This window comes from Lepus europaeus, chromosome 15 (assembly GCF_033115175.1).
Source record: "Lepus europaeus isolate LE1 chromosome 15, mLepTim1.pri, whole genome shotgun sequence".
In the NCBI taxonomy this organism is placed as follows: domain Eukaryota; kingdom Metazoa; phylum Chordata; class Mammalia; order Lagomorpha; family Leporidae; genus Lepus; species Lepus europaeus.
The window spans coordinates 47,999,499-48,023,882 of record NC_084841.1 but is presented as its reverse complement, the minus strand read 5'-3'; the positions used below and the strand labels follow the sequence as shown (position 1 = coordinate 48,023,882).

Here is a 24,384-nt window from a genome sequence, read left to right as displayed (position 1 = left end):
ATTCCAAGGTATTTGATTTTTTTTCATAGCTATTATGAATGGGATTAAGAAATTTCTGTGCACTGCTTAGAAGAATGTGTATTCAGCAACTGTAGGATAAAAAGTTCTGTAGATATCTGTTAGGTCCATTTGATCTATCATGTCGATTAACTCTGTCATTTCCATGCTGATTTTCTGTCTGGTTGATCTGCCCAATGCTGAAAATGGGGTATTGAAATCTGCCATTGCTATTGTTCTGGAGTCTATGTCTCCCTTTATATCCCTTAACATTTCTTTTGAATAGCCACTGCCCTGCAATTAGGTGCATATATATTTACAATCATTACATCTTCTTTTGAATTGATCCCTTAATCATTACATAGTGTTCTTCTTTGTCTCTTTTAACACTTTTTGTGTTAATGTCTATTTTGTCTGGTATTAAGATGGCTACACCAGCTCTTTTTTGGATTCTGTTAGCATTGAATATCTTTTTCCATCCTTTCACTTTCCATCTGTGTCCATCTTTGTTGGTGATGTGTGTTTTCTGTAGGTAGTAGCAAATAGAAGCATTTTGTTTTTTAATCCATTCAGCCAGTCTGTCTTTTAACTGGGGAGTTGAGGCCCATTTACATTCAAGGTGATTATTGATAAGTAACAACTGCCAGCGCCGCGACTCAATAGGCTAATCCTCCACCTTGCGGAACTGGCACACCGGGTTCTAGTCCCGGTTGGGGCGCCGGATTCTGTCCCGGTTGCCCCTCTTCCAGGCCAGCTCTCTGCTGTGGCCAGGGAGTGCAGTGGAGGATGGCCCAAGTGCTTGGGCCCTGCACCCGCATGGGATACCAGGAGAAGCACCTGGCTCCTGGCTTCGGATCAGCGTGGTGTGCCGGCTGCAGTGCGCTGGCTGCGGCAGCCATTGGAGGGTGAACCAATGGCAAAAGGAAGACCTTTATCTCTGTCTCTCTCTCTCACTGTCCACTCTGCCTGTCAAAAAAAAAAAAAAAAAAAAAAAAGATAAGTAACAATTTTGCCCTGCCATTTTTCCATAAATATTCCGGTTTTTTACTTTGGATTTCCTTTTTACTTTTCCTGAGAGGTTTTCTGATTTCACCTTCTTTCATTGATGACCATGTTTCTGTGTTTCTGTGTGTAGCACATCTTTAAATATCTTCTGCAGGGCTGGACTGGTGGTGACAAATTCCTTTAATTTCTGTTTGTCATGGGAGGTCTTTATTCCACCCTCATTCAAAAATGAGAGCTTTGCCGGGTATAGTATTCTGGGTTGAGAGTTATTTTCTCTTAAGACTATATCTTCTCTTAAGGCTATATAGTCTCTTAAGAATGTATCTCGCCATTCTCTCCTAGTCTGTAGGTTTTCTGATAAGTCCAGTGTGAGTCTAACTGGAGATCCTCTGTCATTTCTCTCATACACATTTTAGAATCTTTTCTTTATGTTTACTGTGGAGAATTTGACTACAGTGTGTCATGGTCAAGATCTTTTTTGGTCATGTCTGTTAGGAGTTCTTTGTGCTTCCTGTACTTGGATGTCCCTCTCTTTCTTGAAATTAGGGAAATTTTCTGTTATTATTTCACTAAAAGACCTTCTAATCCTTTCTTTCTTTCCATACCATCAAGAACTTCTAGAACCTGTTTGTTGGGTTGTTTGATAGTATTCTGTAGATTACCAACAGGTTTTCTTTTTTTGTTTGTTTTTTAATTTCTTATTGCTGTGTTTTGTCTGACTGTTTAATTTCCTGTGATTTGTCTTCTAAGCCAAATATTCTTTATTCTGCTTCACCAATTCTTTTGTTAAGGCTTTCCACTGAATTTTTAATATATTATTTTGAATTCTTTATTTCCAAGATTTCCTTTTCATTTTTCTTTAAGATCTCAATTTTGTGGGAGAAATTTTTTTTCATGTATGGATTTCATTAGTTCCTGCATTTGCTTCTGATCATTTCTAAGTTATCCTCTGATCAATGTTTTAAATTCCACTTCTGGCATGGCATTGCTTCACTCTCATCATCTTCACAACCCAGTATTAAAATGTTGAGTTCTTTTGGGGGTCTCATGTTGTCTTCCTTATTCTTATTTCTTGAATTGAGTGTGTTTTTTTTATTTGGCATTTGTGGAGATACTTGTTGGTTTCTTCTTTGTTTTTTCACTGTGGCATTTATCTTTGGACCATGGCTGTGTGGATTAGTGTAGTCTGTGCTTTCAGGGAATACCTAGAAGCTTGTGGTGGGTGTGGCCAAGGAGCTCTGTTCAGCGCTCCAGGGTGAAGGGCACATTTGAGGTGACACACCCATATTTGGTGTGGTAAATCTCTTCTTCTTCTTTTTTTTTTTTTTTCAATCAGAGGGGACATTTGTTCTTGTCTGTTGGTGTAGACTCAGCGGAGCTCCTCTCCTCAAAGACCAGTGCCTGTGCCCTAGACCCAGTGGGTATATTATTTGTCTGCTCTACCACAGGACCACACAAAGGTTCTCTGCAGTCCTCATTGTAAGCTCAGATTCCCCAGCAATGTCTCACCAGGTAACCAGGAAGCCCTGAGCATGTGGAGCCTCCCAAAGTGACCGTCCAAAGTCCCAGCCACATACTGAGTCCTCCCACACAGCCTCAGTGTTTTCACAGCCCCCGCACACAAGCATCCCACAGTCATGAGTTCCCAGCCCCCTTGTCTGTTCTTCTCACCAGATTCAGGAGTTTCTGCTTGGCTGGTTGCTGGATGTGTGGACATGAGCCTGTGCAGCTCTTACGTATGTCCAAAATTGTGCCTGCTTTCTGTCAGTTTGTTACAAGACGCCTTTGCAGGGTGATTGAGTAGAGAGAATATGTACCCCCACCCCCACTTTGTTTTTTCTCCTTAGGTTGGCAGGTATACTATCCCCTATGAGGCTCCGGATTCCCTCTAGGCTCTTCCTACAACTTTTTCCCCAGTAGCTTGGGCTGCTGCAGTCTGGTCTCACCTCACTCTCCATTGCTGGTGTGGAGGCTCTCAGCTGCTAGGGCTCTGAGTTGTGGACATCCACACCCTCCATGTAGGTCCACTGTGTCCCTACTGTTTGCAAAGAGTTTCCTCTGTTGTTTCCTCCCTAACTCTTTTTTGAGACTGCACTCTTTTCACTTTTTTAAAACTATCTTCTGCTAGACTAGAGCAGCAATTTCCCTCCCTACACTGCCATCTTAATTCCATCCTCCACTATTTCCAATCCATTATCTTGCTGATCGCCTGGGAGGGGCAGTGGGGGATGGCCCAAGTCTGTGCGCCATTGCAAACAAGTGGGAGACCCAGAGGAAGCTCTTGGCTCCTGGTTTCGGTCTGGCCTAGCCCTGGACATTGCGACCATTTGGGGAGTGAACCAGGGGATGGAAGTTTTCTTTCTCTTTCTCTCCCTCCCTCTCTCTGTAGCTCTGCCTTTCAAACAAATAAACATTTTAAAAAAGAAAGCTCAGGGGCCAGCACATAGTGCAGTAGGTTAATCCTCTGCCTGTTTCACTGGCATCCCATATGGGTGCTGGTTCTAGTCCCGACTGCCCCTCTTCCAATCCAGCTCTCTGCTATGGCCTGGGAAAGCAATAGAAGATGGCCCAAGTGCTTGGGCCCCTGCAGCCACATGGGAGACCAGGAAGAAGCACCTGGCTCCTGGCTTTAGATTGGCGCAGCTACGGCCCTTGCAGCCATCTGGGGAGTGAACCAACGGAAGGAAGATCTTTCTCTCTCTCCCTCTCACTGTCTATAACTACCTCTCAAATAAATAAGATTTAAAAAAAAAAATAAAAAAGCTACCTCAAAAAATAAACATTAAGCAAAAATTATTGTTTTTCATTGTGTTATGATCTCAGTGAAGCAATATATAAGTGATAAAGGGATATTTTCTTCATTTATAGCTTTTTTCCATAAATATTGATCTTTTGCAGTTGTTGATTTTTAGGTGAATGGTGATTTTTAACGTAGGGTTGATTTATTACTTTTTCAGTTTACAGAAAATCCTTGGTCTGGATTCTTTAGAAGAAGTTTTAGACATCAAGCTTGTCAACGCTAAGTTCATCATCCATAACGTGTACAGTGTCAGCAAGCAGGGAGTTGTTGTCCTCGATGACAAGTCAAGTAAGTGCCTGAGAACCACTTAGCTCTTGGCTGACCCCATCCATCGGCTGCACTGCTGTATCAACTCCTATTTGACCCTTCCCTTAACCCTGAGAAAGTTACTTCATCTTTAAATAAATCTTTCTTTCCAGACCCGGTGCTCTGGCATAGAAGGTTAAGCCTCCTCCTGCAGTCTTGGCATCCCATGTGGGTGCTGGTTCAAGTCCCAGCTTATCCACTTCAATCCAGCTCCCTGCTAGTGCACCTGGGAAAACAGCAGAGGTTGGCCCAAGTCCTTGGGACCTTGCACCCAAGGGAGAAACCTGGAGGAAGTTCCTGTCTCCTGTCTTTGGATTGGCCCAGCTCCAGCTGTTGGAGCCATTTGGGGAGCGGTTGGAAGATCTATCTCTCTCTGTCTCTCTCTCTCTCTCTCTAACTCTTTCAAATCAATAAATAAATTTTTAAGGAAAAAAATCCTTCTTTCCCTTTCTGATTAACCTTTATAGCTAGTTCTTTGTATTAACAAAATGTCATGGAAAGGTGAGTGATCAGAATTGAAAGCCTTAATAAAATTCTCCCATAGATTAGTTCAGTTTTAGCCACCATGGGCACTGAGTGATTCCTATTGTTTCCAGGAAAATGATTGAAAAGTGGGTATATTTTTAGACCTGACTGAGACTTGAGTAAATTTTTAGGTGGCTGCCAGGTTCCTACTGCGTTTATCTTTTTGTTATGGTGTTTACATCATGTTTTCTGAGATGGTCTTGGTTTTTCCTGTTCCATTTTGGTTTTTGGTAACATTGCTCTTTAAATCTTGAAGGCCCTTTAATTTTGTGTGTCTTTTCTTCGAAGGCTGTTTACAGATTAGGAGGAAAGACATTTAACAGTCACCTAATCTAGGTTTTTATTAAAACAATTTTTTAAAAAAGATTTATTTATTTACTTGAAACACAGTGTTATGGAGAGGGAGAGAGACACAGAAATAGGAGAACTCATCGATTGGTTCACTCTCCAAGTGGCCCAAACTCCTAGAACTGGGCCACAGCGCTGCCCCCAATCATTTGTTTTTAACAGACATAAAAAATTGTGTGTATTTTTGGGTCAAACTGAAGCCAGGAGCCATGAGCTTCATCCAGGTTTCTTAGATGGGTGGCAGGAACCCAAGTACTTGGGGCATTGCCACTGATTTTACAGGTACATTAGCTGGGAGCTGGTTTGGAAGTGGAGCAGCTGAGATTCAAACCAGTGATCATATGGGTTGCGAGTTTAGCAGGTGGTGGCTTAACTTCCTGTAGCACAAAACTGGCCCTATAATGATTTTTAACAGGCATAAAAAATTGTGCATGCTGGGGCCTGCGCTGTGGTGCAGTGGGTTAACACCTGGACCTAAAGCACCAGCATCCCTTATGGGCGCCGGTTTGAGACTTAGCTGCTCCACTTCCAATCCAGCTCTCTGCTATGGCCTGGGAAAGCAGTAGAGGATGGCCCAAGTGCTTGGGCCCCTGCATCCATGTGGGAGACCTGGAGGAAGCTCCTGTTTCCTGGCTTTGGATCGGCACAGCTCCAGCCGGTGAGGCCAATTGGGGAGTGAACTGTCAGATGGAGGACCTTACTCTCTCTCTCTGCCTCTCCTCTCTCTGTGTAATTCTGACTTTCAAATAAAAATAAATCTTTTTAAAAAATTGTGCATGTTTATGGAGTACTATGTAATATTACATTACAGGTGCATGTTGTATTAACATGGTTTTTGATTTAGAGAAATATTGTTTAGGTACTTTCACAGGTCCACAATCCCCTTGCTGGTTCTAAAATTTCATTTTTTTTAATAGGTTTTAAAATTTATATAACCTGAATGAATTTATTTCATATATATAGATTTTAGAGCATAGTGGTGCTTCCCACCCTATCCTCCTTCCCACACTCTCACCCTTACTCCTCCTTCCTTTCTCACTCTTTTTAAAAATTTTTACAGTGACATACTTCTAGTTTATTTTATAATCATAAGCTTAACCCTTGTTAAAGAATTCAACGAACAGTAAGAAAGCCAAACTACTATTCCTTAACAGAGGAGACAAGGGCTTTAAACAGTAATCACATCTCAAAATGTCGACTTTGCGCATATATATTATATTTTTCTTCACTCTATTAATTACCACAGATCAAGGAAAACATGGTGTTTTTCTTTTTGGGACTGGCTTATTTCATTAAGTGTAATAGGTTCTAGTTGCATCAATTTTGTTGGAAAAGACAGGGTTTCACTCCTTTTTTTAGCTGAGTAGTATTCTATAGTGTATATATCATATTTTATTTATTGAGTCATCAGTTGATGGGCATCTGGGTTGATTCCATATCTTAGATATTGTGAATGGAGCTGCAATAAACGTAAGGGTACAGATAACTCTTTCATGTGCTGATTACATTTCTTTTTGGTAAATTCCCAGGAGTGGGATGGCTAGGTCATATGGGAGATCTGTTTTCAGATTTCTGAGGAATCTCCATACTGTCTTCCATAGTGGCTGTGCTAATTTACATTCCCACCAATAGGGTACCTTTTTCTCCACGTGCTCGCCAGCATCGTTTTTTGATTCCTCTGTGAGAGCCATTCTAACTGGTGTGAGGTGAAACCTCATTGTGGTTTTGATTTGAATTTCTCTGATGGTTAGAGATCCTGAGCATTTCTTCATGTGTTTGTTGGCCATTTGTATTTCATCTTTTGAAAAATGTTCATGACATTTGCCCATTTCTTAATTAGATTGCTTATTTTGTTGTTGAGTTTCTTGAGCTATTACTCCCTTTTCAGTTGCATACTTTGCAAATATTTTCTCCCATTCTGTCAGTTGCCTCTTCATTTTGTTGTGTTTCCTTTGCAGTGCAGAAGCTTTTTAGAGTGATGTAATTCCATTTGTCTATTTTTGCTTTAATTGTCTGTGCTTCTAGGGTCTTTTCCAAGAAGTTTTTTCCTATGACAATGTCTTGCAGAGTTTCCCAGTGTTCTCCAGTAATTTGATGCTATCAGGTTGTAGATTGAGATCCTTGGTCCATTTTGAGTTCATTTTTTATAAGGTGCAAGGCAGGGTTTTGTTTCACTTCTGCCCACTGAGATACAACTTTCCCAGCACTGTTTGTTGAAGAGACTGTCCTTTCCTCAGGGATTGATTTTAGCTCCTTTGCCAAAGATTAGTTGGTTGTAGATATGTGGATTGATTTCTATATTGATTCTGTTTCGTTGGTTTACATGTCTATTTTCGTGCCAGTACCAGGGCTATTTTGCTTATAACTGCCCTGTAGTATGTTTTGAAATCTGGTATTGTGATGCCTCTGGCCTTGTTTTTGTTGTTTACGATTGCTTTAGCTATTCAGAGTCTCTTGAATTTTAGAATAATTTTTTCTAGCTCTGAGAAGATTGTTATTGGTAAGTTGGGATCACATTGAATCTGTAAATTGCTTTCAGTAGTATGATCATACTAATTCTTCCAATCCATGAACATGGAAGATTTTTCCATTTTTCTGTGTCTTCTATTTTTTAATATTTTGTAATTTTCATTGTAGAGCTCTTTCACCTCCTTGGTTAACTTTATTGCAAAGTAAATTTTTTTCATTGCTATTGTGAATGGGACTGATCCTACAAGTTCTTTTTCAGTATGGCATTGTCTGTGAATACAAAGGCTATTGATTTTTGTGTGTTGATTTTATATCATGCAACTTTACCAAACTCATACCTTATGAGTGCTAATAGTCTTTCTTCTTTTAAAAAATATTTATTTATTTACTTGAAAGGCATAGTCACAGAGAGGCATAGGCAGAGAGAGAGAGAGAGACAGACAGACGGACAGACAGAGGTCTTGCATCTGCTGGTTCATTCTCCAAATGGTTACAATGGCTGGAACTGAGACGATCTGAAGCCAGGAGTTTGTGGTCTCCCACATGGGTGCAGGGGCCCAACGACTTTGGCCATCCTCTACTGCTTTCCCTGGCCAAAGCAGAGAATTGGATTGGAAGTGGAACGGCTGGGACTTGAACCAGTGCCCTTTGGGATGCTGGCACTGCAGTGGGCCGCTTTACCCGTTATGCCGCGGTGCCAGCCCCTCTAATATTCTCTTAGTAGAGTCTTTTGGCCCCACCATATGTTTAGAATCATGTTATCTGCAAACAGGGATAATTTGATTTCCTTCTTTCCATTTCTCTCCCTTTAATTTCTTTTTCTTGCCTAATGGCTCTGGCTAAAGCTTCCAGAGCTATGTTGAGTAGCAGTGGTGAAAGTGGGCATCCTTGTTTGAGTCCAGATCTTTCTGGAAGTGCTTTCAACTTTTCTCCATTCAAAATGATGCTGGCTGTGTGTTTGTCATATATTGCCTTGATTGTGTTAAGCAATGTTCCTTTAATACCCAGTTCGCTTAAGGTTTTTATTATGAAATGATGTTGTATTTTATCAAATGCTTTCTCTGTATCTATTGATATAATCATATAGTTTTTATTCTTTAGTTAGTTAATGTGATGTGTTACATTGATTGATTTGCATATGTTGAACCATCCATTTATATATACCAGGAATAAATCCCACTTGGTCCAGGTAAATATTCTTTCTGATATGTCATTGGATTTGATTAGCTAGCATTTTGTTGAGGATTTTTGCATCTATTTTCATCACAGATATTGGTCTGTAGTTCTTTCTTTGTTGTATCTTTTTCTGGTTTTGGAATTAAGGTGATGTTGCCCTCTTAGACATGTTAAGGATTCCTCTCTTTCAATTGTTTTGAATAACTTGAGAAGAACTGGAATTAAGTCTTCTTTTAAAGTTCGTAGGATTCAGCAATGAAGCCACCTATTCCTGGGCTTTTTTTTTTGTTGGAAGTATTTTTTTTAATGATTGAGAGGCAGAGCTACAGAGAAGGGGAGAGATGTCTTCCATCTGCTGGTTCACTCTCCAAATGGCCATAATGGCCAGAGCTGAACCAATCCAAAGCAGGAGCCAGGAGCTTCCTCTGGGTCTCTCATGCGAGTGCAGGGGCCCAAGTGCTTGGGCCATCTTCCACTGCTTTCCCATGTCATATCAGTGAGCTGGATTGGAAGTGGAACAGCCAGGACTCAAACTAGTGCCCATATGGGACGCCAGCATCACAGGTGGAGGCTCAGCCTACTCATGCCACAGCACTGACTCCTTGGTTTGTTTGTTTTTTATAAAATATTATTAAATATAATATCTGCAGTTCCTGAGTCAGTGTACATAGTGTACCAGAAGGAGCCTGAGCAGTCATGAGAGGGGAAGAGGTTTTTCTAGGACATGTTCTCTGATTGGAGCAGAACCTGTTTTTGAAACCTGAAACCTGAAACCCTTCCTTTTTATTGCCCCTGAATCTGGAGTAGAGGACAATGGGAAACAAAATAGGTTTACGGTAAGCAAAGATAAATTAAGTGGTTGATTTGTGATTAACAGATATGGTTTATGTTACTTGGGCAAATATTACATTCTTATGATATCAAGTATCTACATGACTATAATTTCTTATTTTTTTATGGAGTTAAATATCTTCTTTTTATCTCATTTTTCTGCAGAAGAACTTCCTCACTGGGTACTGTCAGCTATGAAGTGTTTGGCAAATTGTGAGTACTACTTATCTGCCTATTTTATGAACTCAAAAGAATTCAGTGCCTTGAATTAGAAAATATTTCTGCTCAATAGCCTGAACATTGATTTGACACCTGTGAGGGTAGCAGTTAATTGTTTGGCACTATTGTGCTTTTAGTGATAAATTTATGACAGTGAAAAGACTGAGTTACAGAACAGTTTTAATGGGATTTAGTGCTTCCGATGTCCAGTAGAGATAATCATACCACAGATTAAGTCTACATTGTTTCTAATTGCTTCATTACAGGAGAGACTGATAATATTGCATGTAATAATGCATCAGCTGTCTGGTTAAAGTGTAGGTTTGTATTCCTAAAATATGTACAAGTGAGATTACTTCAAAAAGTTCTTGGAAAAATGGAATTAAAAGATCAGTGGGCCGGTGTTGGGTCTAGCAGTTAACACACTGATGCAGGTGCTTGCATCCCATATTGGAGTGCCAGGGTTCATGTCCCAGCTCTAGCTCCCAATTCCAGCTTCCTGCTAGTGTGTACTTTGAGAGGCAGCAGATGATTGCTCACATAGTTGGGTTGCTGCTATGCACATAAAAGAGCCAGATGGAGTTGCTTGCTTCTAGCTTCAGCCCAGCTGGTTCTGACCTAGCTTAGCTTTGGACCAGCTCAGCCCTAGCTGTTGGGGGTGTTTGGGAGTAAAAGTTTGTTCTCTCTCTCTCTCTTTCTCTCTTTCTCAATCTCTCTCAATCTCTGGCTCTCTTTCTCTCCTCTCTGTCTGCCTCTCAAATAATAATGACAATAATGATTACTTTGGTGTGAAAAATATTTTGAGTTCCATTCACAGATTTTTTATTTTTTTATTTGACAGATAGAGTTAGACAATGAGAGAGAGAGAGACAGAGAGAAAGGTCTTCCTTCCGTTGGTTAACTCCCCAAGTGGCCGCCATGGCCGGCGCTGCACTGATCCGAAGCCAGAGGCCAAGTGCTTCCTCCTAGTCTCCCACCTGGGTGCAGGGGCCCAAGTACTTGAGCCATCCTCCACTGCCTTCCCCGGGCCACAGCAGAGAGCTGGACGGGAAGAGGAATAACTGGGACTAGAACCCGGTGCCCATGTGGGATGCCAGCACCGCAGGCGGAGGATTAACCAAATGAGCCATGGCGCTGACCCCATAGATTTTTTTCATAATAAACACTTCCATGAACAATTTGAACATCTTTTTTATGCATGTATTTCAATTTTTTATATGAAAATAAACTCATCTTTTAATTCCATAATTTCTACTTTTCACAAATGTTTTGAAGTACTGTTTGTTGCATTATTAAAAATCCAGGGTATTGGCCGGCGCCGTGGCTTAACAGGCTAATCCTCTGCCTTGCGGCTCCGGCACACCGGGTTCTATCCCGGTTGCCCCTCTTCCAGGCCAGCTCTCTGCTATGGCCCGGGAAGGCAGCGGAGGATGGCCCAAGTCCTTGGGCCCTGCACCCTCATGGGAGACCAGGAGAAGCACCTGGCTCCTGGCTTCGGATCAGCGAGATGCGCTGGCCGCAGCGGCCGTTGGAGGGTGAACCAACGGCAAAAAGGAAGACCTTTCTCTCTGTCTCTCTCTCTCTCTCTCTCACTATCCACTCTGCCTGTCCAAAAAAAAAAAAAAAAAAAAAAGAATCCAGGGTATTTACATAATCAGTTTATTGAGCAAATCTTATTTATAAATGGCTTTCCATACATAGATATAATTGTTTTATATATATATATATACACACACATATATATACATATACATATATATGTGTGTGTGTGTGTGTGTGTATAAGTTTCCTTATAGACAGAGAAAATGAGCTCTAACCTATTGGTTCATTCCCCAAGTGTCCACAGTGACTGAGACTGGACTGAACTGAAGCTGTGAGTCAGGAATTCAACCCTGGTCTCCCGTGTTGGTTTAGGAACCCAACTACTTGAAACATCACTGCTGCCTTCCAGGGTATGCATTGGCAGGAAGCTGGAGTCAGCAGCTGGAGCTGGGTACTCTCAACATGGAACGTGGATGCCTTAATCCCCCAAAGTCAGTGTTTTAAATGGAAGAGAATTGTTTTAGGAGACTGATCTGACTGATAATGCAGGATAGTTTGGAATGAGAAGAAACTATATGCATGGAAACAAGAAAGGCTGTTTTAGTAATTTGGAGCTAAGAGGAGGGGACTAGATCAGCACAGTCCCTGTGAGGATTTTCATGGGCCTGTGACATCCATCCTGGGCACATAATATCCATTTCATTCATGAACACAATAAAGGAATGAGTTGCTACAATGATTCACTAATACTATCATTTTCTGGGGATTTTCAGAAGGTGTAACTCAAAGAAAGGATTCTAGTGGTTAATAAGTATTTTCCGGCTGGCGCTGTGGCTCAATAGGCTAATCCTCCGCCTTGCGTCACTGGCACATTGGGTTCTAGTCCTGGTCGGGGTGCCGGATTCTGTCCCAGTTGCCCCTCTTCCAGGCCAGCTCTCTGCTGTGGCCAGGGAGTGCAGTGGAGGATGGCCCAAGTGCTTGGGCCCTGCACCCCATGGGAAACCAGGAGAAGCACCTGGCTCCTGGCTTCGGATCAGCACGGTGCGCCGGCCTCAGCGGCCATTGGAGGGTGAACCAACGGCAAAGGAAGACCTTTCTCTTTGTCTCTCTCACTGTCCACTCTGCCTGTCAAAAAACAAAAACAAAACAAAAAAAAATATGTATTTTCCTAAGAAAGACTTCCAGGTACTCTGGCTGATGACCATTTTTGGTCTGGAGAGGATTTTGAGTCCCAGAGATACCTCAGTGAGTGGTTTCTTTGCTTTTGAGTAGAGTTAGCATGTACGCAGGGAGGGGTATAAATTCTTGAATGCATAGACCCTGAATTAATGACTTCATTGGAGTTAGTTTTTTAGATTATAGAATGAAACTGAAATAACTATTCAGCTTAATGTGAGTCATCTTGTCATCTTAGTAGTCACAGAAGGAAAATGGTTGTAAATTCATTCTGAATATGAATAGCAGCATTAACTTCTGTGAAGCCCAAAGATCTCTGGATTTAAACTATTAAAATTTTCATTAGTTTTTGGCAGAAATTCTGGAATGCTTGAGATGTAGATCCTGTGGTGCAGCTTGGGGAATAGCTTTTTATTCTCATGCTCACCCATTTGAAGTAAATTAAATCTAAATGATATCTTTGGCCAGAGCTGGCATTGATGAGATAGAAGGTATAAATAGGAATTTAAATTACCCATTTCTGAACTCCTAGCAAACCAAGGATTTGGAAGATAATTGGCTGGAAATGAATGAACATAGGAAAGTGGAATAGTAAATCTAGGGTACAATATGTTGCAAAATGTATACTATGATGTGTTTATGATATGGAACTTTGATGACAGAAATGAAGAGTATGATCTTCCCTCAAGCTAGATGTAAAGCCACACATCTTCTGATTTATTTATTTATTAATATAGAGCAAGATGTGAAGTGTGACTTAGTGATTGTCACATGTGGGAGATGGTGTTGTGTTATTGGAATTGGGAATGCGTCTCACATGGACCAAATGAAATGCTTTATGAATGACTGGCATAGCCTTAAAGGTGTTTATGGTCCAAAGGAAGAAAGGTAGGCAAAGGCCAAGCACATTTTTCAGATAGTTTTATTTATTTATTAATTTTTAAAAAATTTTATTTATTTATTTGAGAGGTAGAGTTACAGACAGTGAGGGGGAGAAACAGAAAGATCTTCTGTCCATTGGCTCACTCTCCAAATGGCCGCAACGGCCAGAGCTGCACTGATCCAAAGCCAGGAGCCAGGAGCCAGGAGCTAGGAGCCTGGAGCTTTCTCTGGGTCTCCCACACAGGTGCAGGGCCCCAAGGACCTGGGCCACCTTCCACTGGTTTCCCAGGCCACAGCAGAGAGCTGAATTGGAAGTGGAGCAACTGGGACTAGAACTGGCGCCCATATGGGATGCTGGCGCCACAGGTGGAGGATTAACCTGCGCCATGGCGCTGGCTCCTGGATAGTTTTATAAAATCACTAATTTTTCCAAAATTCTTGTTGACTCTTGGAATTTACTTGTAGTCCATCATGGTCATGACCTTTTCTTGCCCTTACCCTTAATCTGACCAGATTCCCGTTAAGGTAGCCTACCAGGGAAAGAAAGGATAGACTGATGAGATGATCTTTTAGAGGCTTGTCTGTTCCTTTTCTGCCAAGTTTTCCCCAAGATTTTCTCTTTAGGCCCATCTGCATTTGGGCCCTGATGCTTTCATTGCAGACCAGGCTCAGGGCTGGTCACACAGGGAGGGATTGATGCTAAATAATAACAAAATCAAATGAGCTGGGATTTTCTCCCAGCATATAGGTCACAGGATTCCATCAAAAATGGGTACAAAGAAGTCAAAGCATTTCTTTTTCAGAGTCTGTCAAGAATAACATGTATAAAAAATTAGAGGCCAGTGCTGCGGCTCAATAGGCTAATCCTCCGCCTGTGGCGCCGGCACACCAGGTTCTAGTCCCGGTTGGGGTGCCGGATTCTGTCCCAGTTGCCCCTCTTCCAGGCCAGCTCTCTGCTGTGGCCTGGGAGTGCAGTGGAGGATGGCCCAAGTGCTTGGGCCCTGCACCCCGCATGGGAGACCAGGAGGAAGCACCTGGCTCCTGGCTTCGGATCAGTGCAGTGCGCTGGCTGCAGCAGCCATTTGGGGAGTGAACCAATGGTAAAGGAAGACCTTTCTCTCTTTCTCTCTCTCTCTCACTGTCCACTCTGCCTGTAAAAAAAAAAAAAAAAAAAAAAAAAAAAAAAAAAAAAAAAAAAAAAAATTAGAACAAATGCTGGCACTGTGGAATGTGGCGCAGTGGGTTAAGGTGCTGTTTGCAGTTCTGCCATCCCTTATGGGTGCTGGTTGGCGTCCCAGCTGCTTCACCTCCCATTTAGGTCTCTGCTAATAGGCTGGGAAAGCAGTGGAAGATGGCCCAAGTCCTTAGGCCCCTGCATCTGCATGGGAGACCTGGAAGAAGTTCCTGGCTTCATCCTGGCCAAGCCCTGGCCATTGCAACCATTTGGGAAGTGAACCAGCAGGTGGAAGATCTCTTTCTGTTTCTCCTCTTTTTCTCTAATTTTGCCTTTCAAAAAGTAAATAAATATTTAAAAAATATTAGAATAAAGAAAAATACTCTTAAAATTTAAGGTGATCAATAAAGAAAAGATCTTGGGGGCTGGCACTGTGGTGTAGTAGGTAAAACTGTTGCTTGCAGTGCCAGCACCCCATATGGGTGCCAGTTTGAGTCCCGTCTGCTCCACTTCCGATCCAGCTCTCTGCCATAGCCTGAAAAAGCAGTACAAGATGGCCCAAGTCCTTGGGCCCCTGTACCCATGTGGGAGACCGAGAAGAATCTCCTGACTTTGGATTGGCACAGCTCTAGCTGTTGCGGCCAATTGAAGAGTGAACCAGAAAATAGAAGACCTCTCTCCTTCTCTCTCTTTATAACTCTAACTTTTAAATAAAGAAATCTTAAACAAACAAACAAACAAAAAAAGAAAAGATCTTAAAAATATGGTCTCTTCTTATAGGTCTAAACACATACTTTTTTTTAAAGGGAAAATTTTGATTTTGCATATTTTTAACAAGAATGATAAACTATTCACAAAGGAATACAATTGCTTGGAATGAACCACATGCTTATTGCAGGGAGTAATTTTAGGGAATGTACATTGCTTGCTGAGACATAGCAAACTAATTATTTCAGTTGACTAAATTTGGGATTTCTAAGGAAGAAGCAAGTTAAAATGGTTGCTTGCTGCTAGGTTTACATGATAGCTTAGGTATAGCTATTAATTACACAAATGGGCATTTCATTATTTTAGCTGATCTAATTATTTTATGAGACAAGGATATAATATTGAAAGACAAGAGGGGAAAAAAGCCATTTCATGATGTTCAATGGATTGAAATGTAAAGGCCCAGAGTGCTATATTGTCCTTTTATATTTTATTATTGTGGTCAGTTTTGTGTCACAGTAGATTTAGCTGCCACTCATGACACCAGCATCCCATATTGGAGCATCCATTTGAGTCCCAGCTGTTCTGGTTCCAATCTACCTTCCTGCTAATGTACCTGGGGGCACAGTGGAAAATCCCTCAAGTGCTTGGGGTCTTATCACTTATGTGGGAGACTCAGAGTTCCTAACTCCTGGCTTCTCACTGGCCCAGACCTGACTGTCACAGCCATTTGGCGAGTGAGCCTGGATGGGAAGTCTTTTTCCCTCTATCTCTGTCTCTCTGTCCCTCTGTCTTTAAAATCAGCCAGTCAGTCACTCAGTCTTTATTCTCTTTCTTCAGTTACAGTGATTGTGTAGGAAGAATTTTCTTGCAGTGTGTCTAGGCTGCTTCTTTTGGTCTCCCGTGAGTAGAGGTCTATTTGGGTACCCATTGTTTAGTCTACTGCTGGTCAGAACTGCCAGTGTGGCTGCACTGTTTGCATGGGGTAGCTCAGTCTATGAACTTGGCAGTGTAAATATGGGGTCTGTGTATGGATTGTTGGAGGCATTTGTTGTCAGATCTGTACCAAGCATTTCTTTCATGCTCTATTTTTTCTTTTTAAGATTTATTTATTTGAAAGGCAGAGTTACAGAGACAGAGAGAGAGAGAGAAAGAGAGAAGGAGAGAGATAGTGAACCATCCACTGGTTCACTCCTCAAATGGCTGTCACAGCCAGGTCTGGGACAGGCTATAGCCAGGAGCCTGGAACTCCACCCAAGTCTCCCACTTGGTGGCAGTGTCTCAAGCACTTGGGCCATCTTTTGCTATCTTCCCAAGTGCATTAGCAGGGAAATGGATGGGAATCAGAGTAGTTGGGACTCAAACTGGTACTCAGATGCCTGCAATACAGGTGGCAGCTTAAGCCACTGCACCACAGCGCTAGTGCCATCAAGCATTTCTTGTTCCTCTTTGTTCCCAGATATGAGTGGATCTTTGCCTTGCTGCAGGCATAGTTTAGACCTGAGACTAGTCTGTTTCAGAGCTTCCAAGTTTTCTCCAACTTTCCAGTATGGTTATGTTTGATAAGCTTTTGATGTTTTATTGGGGATCAAATAGGAAGTCCACGTCAGAATGAATTAACAAGACAAAATGTAAAAATACTCTCAGAATATCTTTAAAAAATGTTTGAATTTTTATAGATCTGAAATAGTTCATTTGGAGATAGGAACTGATTATTTCCTTTAACTCTATGACTGGGATTTTGTAACATAGCAATGAAGACATAAAGGAAAGCATTATAACTTTATAACTTATCTATTAAATATGTTGTTAACTTATTCAACTTTAAAAAGTTCTTTCAAAGATTTTATTTGAGACACAGAGTGAGGGAGAGGGAGAAGACAGAGAAGGAGAGAGGAGAAAGCAATGCCTGCAATGGCTGCAACTGAACTGGGCTGTAGCTTCCCAGAATTCAACCCGGGTCTCTGTGATTGAGTTAGGTGGGAGGCACCCAACTACTTGAGTCATCCCTGCTCCCTCCCAGGGTCTGCATTAGCAGGAGGCTGGAGTCAGAACCTGGAGCTAGGTATTTAACCCAGGCACTTTCATACGTGACAATAACTGTCCTAACCATTATCTTAACCATCAGGCCAAAGGCTCACCTCTTGGCCACCTTTATCAAGACTAGGAAAACATTGATTATTTCTAAGAAAACTATTAACTTTAATAACAATATCTGTTGAAAGGACAAAAAATGGGTTGCTTTTAAAATGGAAGCCAGTTATTTTCATCACTGTTTTATAAGCAATCTCAATTCAGATATACAACATATTTGTGTACGCAAAATGTAGACTGACAATTTTCCCATGACAATTTTTCTGTGTATCTTGAATGTCAGAATATCTTGAATACCTGTACATACCACACATATGCACAGAGACTGATATTTCGAGGTGGTTCTTCCACTAATGTTTCTCTTCTCTTTCTCTTTTTAAAATAGGGCCCAACTGTTCCGATTTGAAGCAGCCCATGTACTTGGGTTTTGAAAAGGATGTATTTAAAACTATAGCGGATTACTACGGTCACTTGAAAGAGCCTTTGCTCACATTTCATCTGTTTGATGCGTTTGTCAGCGTATTAGGTAAGTTGAGACGTAGTGAACAAGGATCTATGTTATTGATGTTGAATAATTGCATTTTTCATTATCTTGAGGCTCTTCTTAGCTGAAGCTCATAGCATTTTAAGAATAAAAATGGATAGGGTGCTTGACATAGCCGGAGCTCTGCTCTGTAGAGTAAAAGAAAATGGTTAAGCTCTATTAGGAAGCTCAAAGTAAGGATTGTAGGCTTTTTCTTAAGAAACAATAATACATAGCATGCCAAATTTATATAAAAGAATATAACATTATAGGTAAGGAAGAATATAAATGTGATATTTGCTGTTCTTGACTGAAGCTGTTACTCTGGGTATGACTTTATGAATAGTCAAGTGTAGGAGATGTATTTTCATTTAGAAATCTAATTTCTTTTTAAACAAAGAGGTTTATGGAGGATTATTTGTTAGTTGAGACATTTAAAATAAATATAATAACTTTGCCATTCCCTAAAACCTGTTGCTATTTCTCAAATGAGTTTGTGCTTTAGAATTTACACTGTGAAAGAAACCTGGGAGAAAGGAAAAAAAATAGTTATTGTTATAGATGTTTCTGATACTGTTCCTTTCTTCTTGGAAATCAAATTTTCATTTGGTGTTTATTAAGTATTATTGTTTTCTTAGCAAATGGTTTGCTTTGAAGGCCAAGTTACTATGTGGGTTTCATACTCTGTTATATGAATCTGTGGGAATTAGCATACTGTTGTTTTTTGAGTATTGTGGGGTTTAACAAGTGTTCCTCCTTGTCTTCTTAATCCTCTCATTTTCCTCCTTTCTGTGTTTGTTTTGCAAAGTATGTATGCTGCCATAGTTTGGTAACAAAAATTAAGCAATATGTGGATAAGTTACGTGATCTCATAGCCAAGTTCTTTGGATTTTAAGGTTTTGTAGGTTCTCTGATGATAATAAGGAAGATGCAGCAGTTGTCAGTTTTGAACATAAGAGTGTTTTCAGACAGACCAGTGTGGGGAATCAGGGAAAAGATTAGGCCTATTACTGGGTTTTGGGACACTGGTTATTTTGTTTCCAACCAAGGAGGACTTGGGGTGTGTGCACTTCTGAACATATGCCTATGGTGAATCTTTGCTCTTATTTAGTCGATTTGTAGACTGAGTATGATCCCATTATAGCCACTTACTACCATTAATGCCATTAGTTAAAGAAGACTTTTAAGGACTGATGAAAAATAATTTGTTTTTTTTCCCCTCATTTTCCATTTTCATATTTTCTGGAGTAAAATTACTTGGTTTGGGACGTTTTTTACAAAGCAAATTCCAGTTTGAGTCAGTTATATTTGTGATGTCACTGGTCTGTTCTATCACAAGTAGGAATTAAAGCTGCCTATTGCACAATGGATATCAGAGTTAGTTGCCCTATAAATATCCATAGAGGGTTTGGAGTGGAGAAGGATGGGCAGAGTGGGGAATTTATTGCCTTAGTTTTAGCAAGAATAAATTAATGCATGCGGATGGTAATGACACACAGTTGGGCATTCCTGATCTAAAAACCCAAAATTTGAAATGTTCCCAAATCTGATGATTTTTGAGTGCTGCCGTGATTCCCCAAGGAGAAAATTGTGCACCTGACTTCATGTGATGGATCCCAGTTAAAAGTGCAGGTGCACAATGCAGTTTATGCAGCATCCCCAAAGCATAAACATCCTTCCCTGCTCTCTCAGATGTGAGCGATCTTTTAGTGTACACCTGGATTCCCCTACAGAAGTACGTCAGTGAAGGGCAGTAAAATGTCACATGCGCAGACTGCATGGTGCAGGTTCCCTGTGATGGTCCATGGAGCTAAGACCTACATACATTACTGAGTGATTTTTTAAAAACGCTTATTGGTATAAAGTTATGACTGAAAATATTTTTATAAAATGAAAAAGCCTATAGATACCCTCATGGGTAACAGTGAAAAGAAAAAGAAGCAGCCTTTATGTTTTTAGCACAGAAAGTCAAGGTCTTAGAGAAACTGGACATTGGTTAAAGTGTGAAACAGCTGAAGAGTTTGATATTGGAACGACCACTATCTAGGACCTGAAGAAACAGAAGGATAAATAGTTAAGTGCTATGTTAAAAGTGATGGAACAGAAATTAGTAAAAAATAGAAAAACACTGCATAAGGCTTAAAATGAATATGTTGATTGTATATTGAAAAAGTGTGTCTCGGCATACAACCAAAAATGAAGATCCCAATTGTGTTTTGAAAGAGTGGATCCATCAGTGTTGCAGGGAGCACATGCCACTTAATGGTAGGCTGATGATGAAATGAAGATCTGTCACAAACTGGAAATTGAAGGGAACTGTGAATATTCGACAGACTGGTTGAGAAACTTAACAAAAGGCAAGGTCTAAAGCGTCTGTCAGTTGCAATGCAGCAGAGAATTTCATTGAAGAAGTGGATGTTGAAAACACTTTTAATATTAATTGTGATGTCACTGGTCTGTTCTATCACAAGTAGGAAATAGTTGAAAATGTTCTGAATCAAGCTGACTGTGGTGCTATTGATGGTAAAGATGATGTTGTTAGCACTGCAGAAAACATGCCTGTAGACAATGTGGTGAAAATGTGTGACGGCCTTGTTGAAGGACTAGAGCCACATGCATTTGTAACAGAGCAAGCAGTTGCATTGGTTTATTTCTTTATTTTTGCCAGGCAGAGTTACACAGTGAGAGAGAGAGAGTTATAGCAGTAAGAGAGAGACAGAGAGAAAGGTCTTCCTTCCGTTGGTTCACTCCCCTAATGGCTGCTATGGCCGGTACTGCGCTGATCCGAAGCCAGGAGCCAGGTGCTTCCTCCTGGTCTCCCATGCAGGTGCAGGGCCCAAGGACTTGGGCCATTCTCCACTGCCTTTCCGGGCCACAGCAGAGAGCTGGGCTGGAAGAGGAGCAACTGGGATGGAATCCGGCGCCCCAACTGGGACTAGAACCCAGTGTGTTGGCGCCGCGGGTGGAGGATTAGACTAGTGAGCTGCGGCACTGGCCGCTTGCATTGGTTTATAAGTCAAAGACTTGTAAGACAAAACTGTTGTTAATGTGGCGAATGACACTGGAGGAGATGTTATTTATCCTTAAAAATATCCATTTAAATTTTTTAAATTTAATTTTATTTAAAAGGCAGAAAGAGATCTTCTGTCCTGTGTTTCACACCCTAAATGCCGTCAACAGCCAGGGCTGGGTCAAGTCAAAGCCAGCAGCCCCAAACTCAATCTGAGTCCCTCAAGTCAGTGGCAACGACTCAAGTACTTGAGTCATTACCTGCTGCCTTCCAGGGTGGGCTTTAGCAGGAAGCTGCATTGAAAGAAGCCAGGGGGCCGGCGCTGTGGCACAGCGGATTAACGCCCTTGCCTGAAGCACCGGCGTCCCATATGGGCGCCGGTTCGAGTCCTGGCTGCTGCTTTTCCAATCCAGCTCTCTGCTATGGCCTGGGAAAGCAGCAGAAGACGGCCCAAGTCCTTGGGCCCCTGTACCTGTGTGGGAGACCCAGAGGAAGCTCCTGGCTCCTGGCTTTGGATCGGCTCAGCTCTGGCTGTTGCGGCCATCTTGGGAGTGAACCACTGGATGGAAGACCTCTCTGTTTCTGCCTCTCCTCTCTCTTTCTGTGTAACTCTGACTTTCAAATAAATAAATAAATCTTAAAAAAAAAAAAAAAAAAAAAAAAAAAAAAAAAAAAAAAAAAAAAAAGAAGCCAGGTCTGGAGCTCCAGGCACCCTGAGGTGGGATGCAGGCTTCCCAAGTGGCAGCTTCACCACTGATTATGGAGGAAATATTTTAAAGCACTCTCCACAGAATGCCTCCTTACCACCGGAGAACCCATTGCTGGCCCCTCAGTTACTTCTGATGTTCCTTCTCAACTGAAAATACAATGCATGTATAATGTATTAAACATTACCTTTTACTCAAAACGCAGTGTGATAGGCCTGCTGTTGTTGATTGTTGCTGTTGTTTTAACACTGGATAGAGGTGTTCTGTTGGTGATGCTACTGGGCTGCTTAGTGGCCCTCAACATGTTGTTTTTCCTCCTGGGTCAGTGGTGTATCATAGTTCATACTGTGAAATACTTATGTGTGAGTGAATGTGTGTAAGGAAGTGATTGTTGGCAGTATGGAACTTCAGAGTCAGGAATGGTGGTGATGCCAGACAACCCCGGATCATCCGTGTGGGTGCCTGACATAGCGCCACCTTTGCTTTCTGATGGTGCAGGGTACATAAACTTTGGTTTTATGCACACCATTATTAAAAATATTGTATATAGTTTAGGCTGTGGGTATAAGGTATATAGGAAACATAAATGAATTTCATGTTTAGCCTTAGGCCCTCTCCCTAAGAGATTTCATTATGTATTTGTAAATATCCCAAAATCTGAAGTCTGAAGTTGGCAACACTTCTGGTCCCAAGCATTTTGAATAAGGGATATTCAACCTATGTTAATTGTGCCAGCCCAGTCCGTCTCGAGAGAATATGTGTGACATACACTCCATTGAAACCATTTTTTAAGACCTTTGGGTACTGAATGAAGAAAGCCTTCTAGATTATAAAAGACCATACTTTGTTTATATGATTAACAAAGGTTGTGTCATGTAGCAGTCTTCTTAGTGTCTAGGAAAAGGTAAATGTCTAGATACATAAATTGAATCCCAGCAAGGTTGACTTAACCCTTTAACCTTTTGACTTTGATTAGAATTAGGATGTCATTAGATAAAGCATTTTAAAGTAATGAATATATTTTTATAGAAGCTAAAAGTTCTACAGCATTTTCTTTGAAGTAATTTTTGGTTTAGTTTATGAACTTGTTGAGAAGTCTATTCCTTTGCTTTTAATGTGCTTGGGCATGATACCAAATCTGTGACCCCAGGAGCAGCTAATCATTATTGATACATGAAATAGAACATCTGGAAATTCCTAGGAAAGAAAATCGACATTTTTGAAGATGTGAGACTTGTGTTTTTTTTTTTTTTTTTTTTTTTTTAAGGTTTATTTATTTGAAAGAGTTACACAGAGAGAGAAGGAAAGGCAGGCAGAGAGAGAGGTCTTCCATCCGCTGGTTCACTCCCCAGTTGGCCACAATGGCCGGAGCTGTGCCGATCTGAAGCCAGGAGCCAGGAGCTTCTTCCAGGTCTCCCCACACAGGTGCAGGGGCCCAAGGACTTGGGCCATCTTCTGCTTTCCCAGGCCATAGCAGAGAGCTGGATCGAAAGTGGAGCAGCGGGACTAGAACAGGTGCCCATGCGGGATGCCGAAGCTTCAGGCCAGGGCGTTAACCCGCTGTGCTACAGCGCCGGCCCTGAGATTTGTTCTTTTACTTAAAATTTGGTTTGACTCAGCTGCATGACCTAATAGCATGGCTGTCCATAAATGTACTTGATGTTAATTTCCAGAATGGCAGTTCCCTGTGGTAAGATCAGAGCTTGGCTTTCTCTCCAGTGGGGTGAATGAAATAGAGGAGCATCCTTTACTCTCGCTCCACATCTGCCCCAGAGCTCAGTGAGCTGGGTAGTGTGTAATAAATTTGCATTTTGAGGGAAAGAAGAAGAAAGGAAGCACAGAAGGGCATGGGAGTGGAAAAGGGTGTTTTGGGAATTGAGGACCAGCCATGGTTGATCTGTGGGGCCAAACATGACTCAAGTAAATAAACAATAAATACATCGTCTTCAACTTGTGTGTTTTAAAAGGGAAATTTAATTAATTTCCAAATTTTAAGGAACAGGAAACTCATGTGAGAATTCATATTTATATGGCAAGTGTTGGAAGCAATAGTTAAGATGCCATTTGAGATGCCTGCATTCCCTATCAGAGTGCCTGGCTTGAGTCCTGGCTCTTCTGATTCTAGCTTTCTGCTGATGCGCAGCCTGGGTGGCAGCAGGTGATGGTTCAAGGTCTTGGGTTCCTGCCACCTGTGTGGGAGACCGATTGAGTTTCAGTCTCCTGAGTTTGGCCTGGCCCTGGCTGTTGTGGACATTTGGGGAGTGAACCAACAGGTAGAAGTTCTTTCCCTTTCAAGTAAGATAAATGAATAAAAAATTTTTTAAAAGAATATTAATGTCTTGTTTAGAAAATTGGAAGATCTAGCATCTCTGGGCAGGAAATTTTTGGTAGCACAGACTGCTGCAGGAGCAGGTGTTCCAGACACTTCAGCTCCGATATACTAAGTCTTCGAGATTTCTCATTGTTTCTTAGGCAATTTTACCTGGCCTCCTTCACTTAAAATTCCATTCTTCTCTTGGCAGTTGAACTTGGAACTGTTGGTTTGTTTGCTAGTAGGCTGGAACATTGAGCTCTTTGTTGTTCCCCTCCTTAATGTTAAATCTAGAAAATGCCATTGGCATTTACAAGACAGGTTGTGCACTGTGTCTTCTAACTCACTCAGTAGGTTGAGATCTTTTCCTGTGTTTTTTAACCTAGAAATGCACAGGTGGTTGGGTTTTCCCTTCATTGGTTCTTTTGCCTAGTGACTTTTAGGAGGCTCCCTGGACCTGTGTGCCTTCTTTGGCTTGTTACCTCCCTGGCCCTTATGTTCAGGTTACCTCAGGGTCCTTATCCTCTGGTAATTCTTCAGGGAAAACAGTTCTTTTCAGAGGGTGCCTAGTTGGTATGTTT

The 24,384-nt window shown here is 41.4% G+C and overlaps 1 protein-coding gene across 1 annotated transcript in view; it reads left to right on the top strand.

The window, feature by feature from the left end:
- DEPDC1B (DEP domain containing 1B) overlaps positions 1 to 24,384 on the top strand; it is a 118,153-nt gene that overhangs the window by 60,566 nt on the left and 33,203 nt on the right. The window contains exons 5-7 of the mRNA XM_062211738.1: positions 3,960 to 4,090; positions 9,623 to 9,670; positions 17,638 to 17,778. Of these exons, the coding sequence (XP_062067722.1) occupies positions 3,960 to 4,090; positions 9,623 to 9,670; positions 17,638 to 17,778 (320 nt within the window). The remainder of the gene's footprint in view (positions 1 to 3,959; positions 4,091 to 9,622; positions 9,671 to 17,637; positions 17,779 to 24,384) is intronic.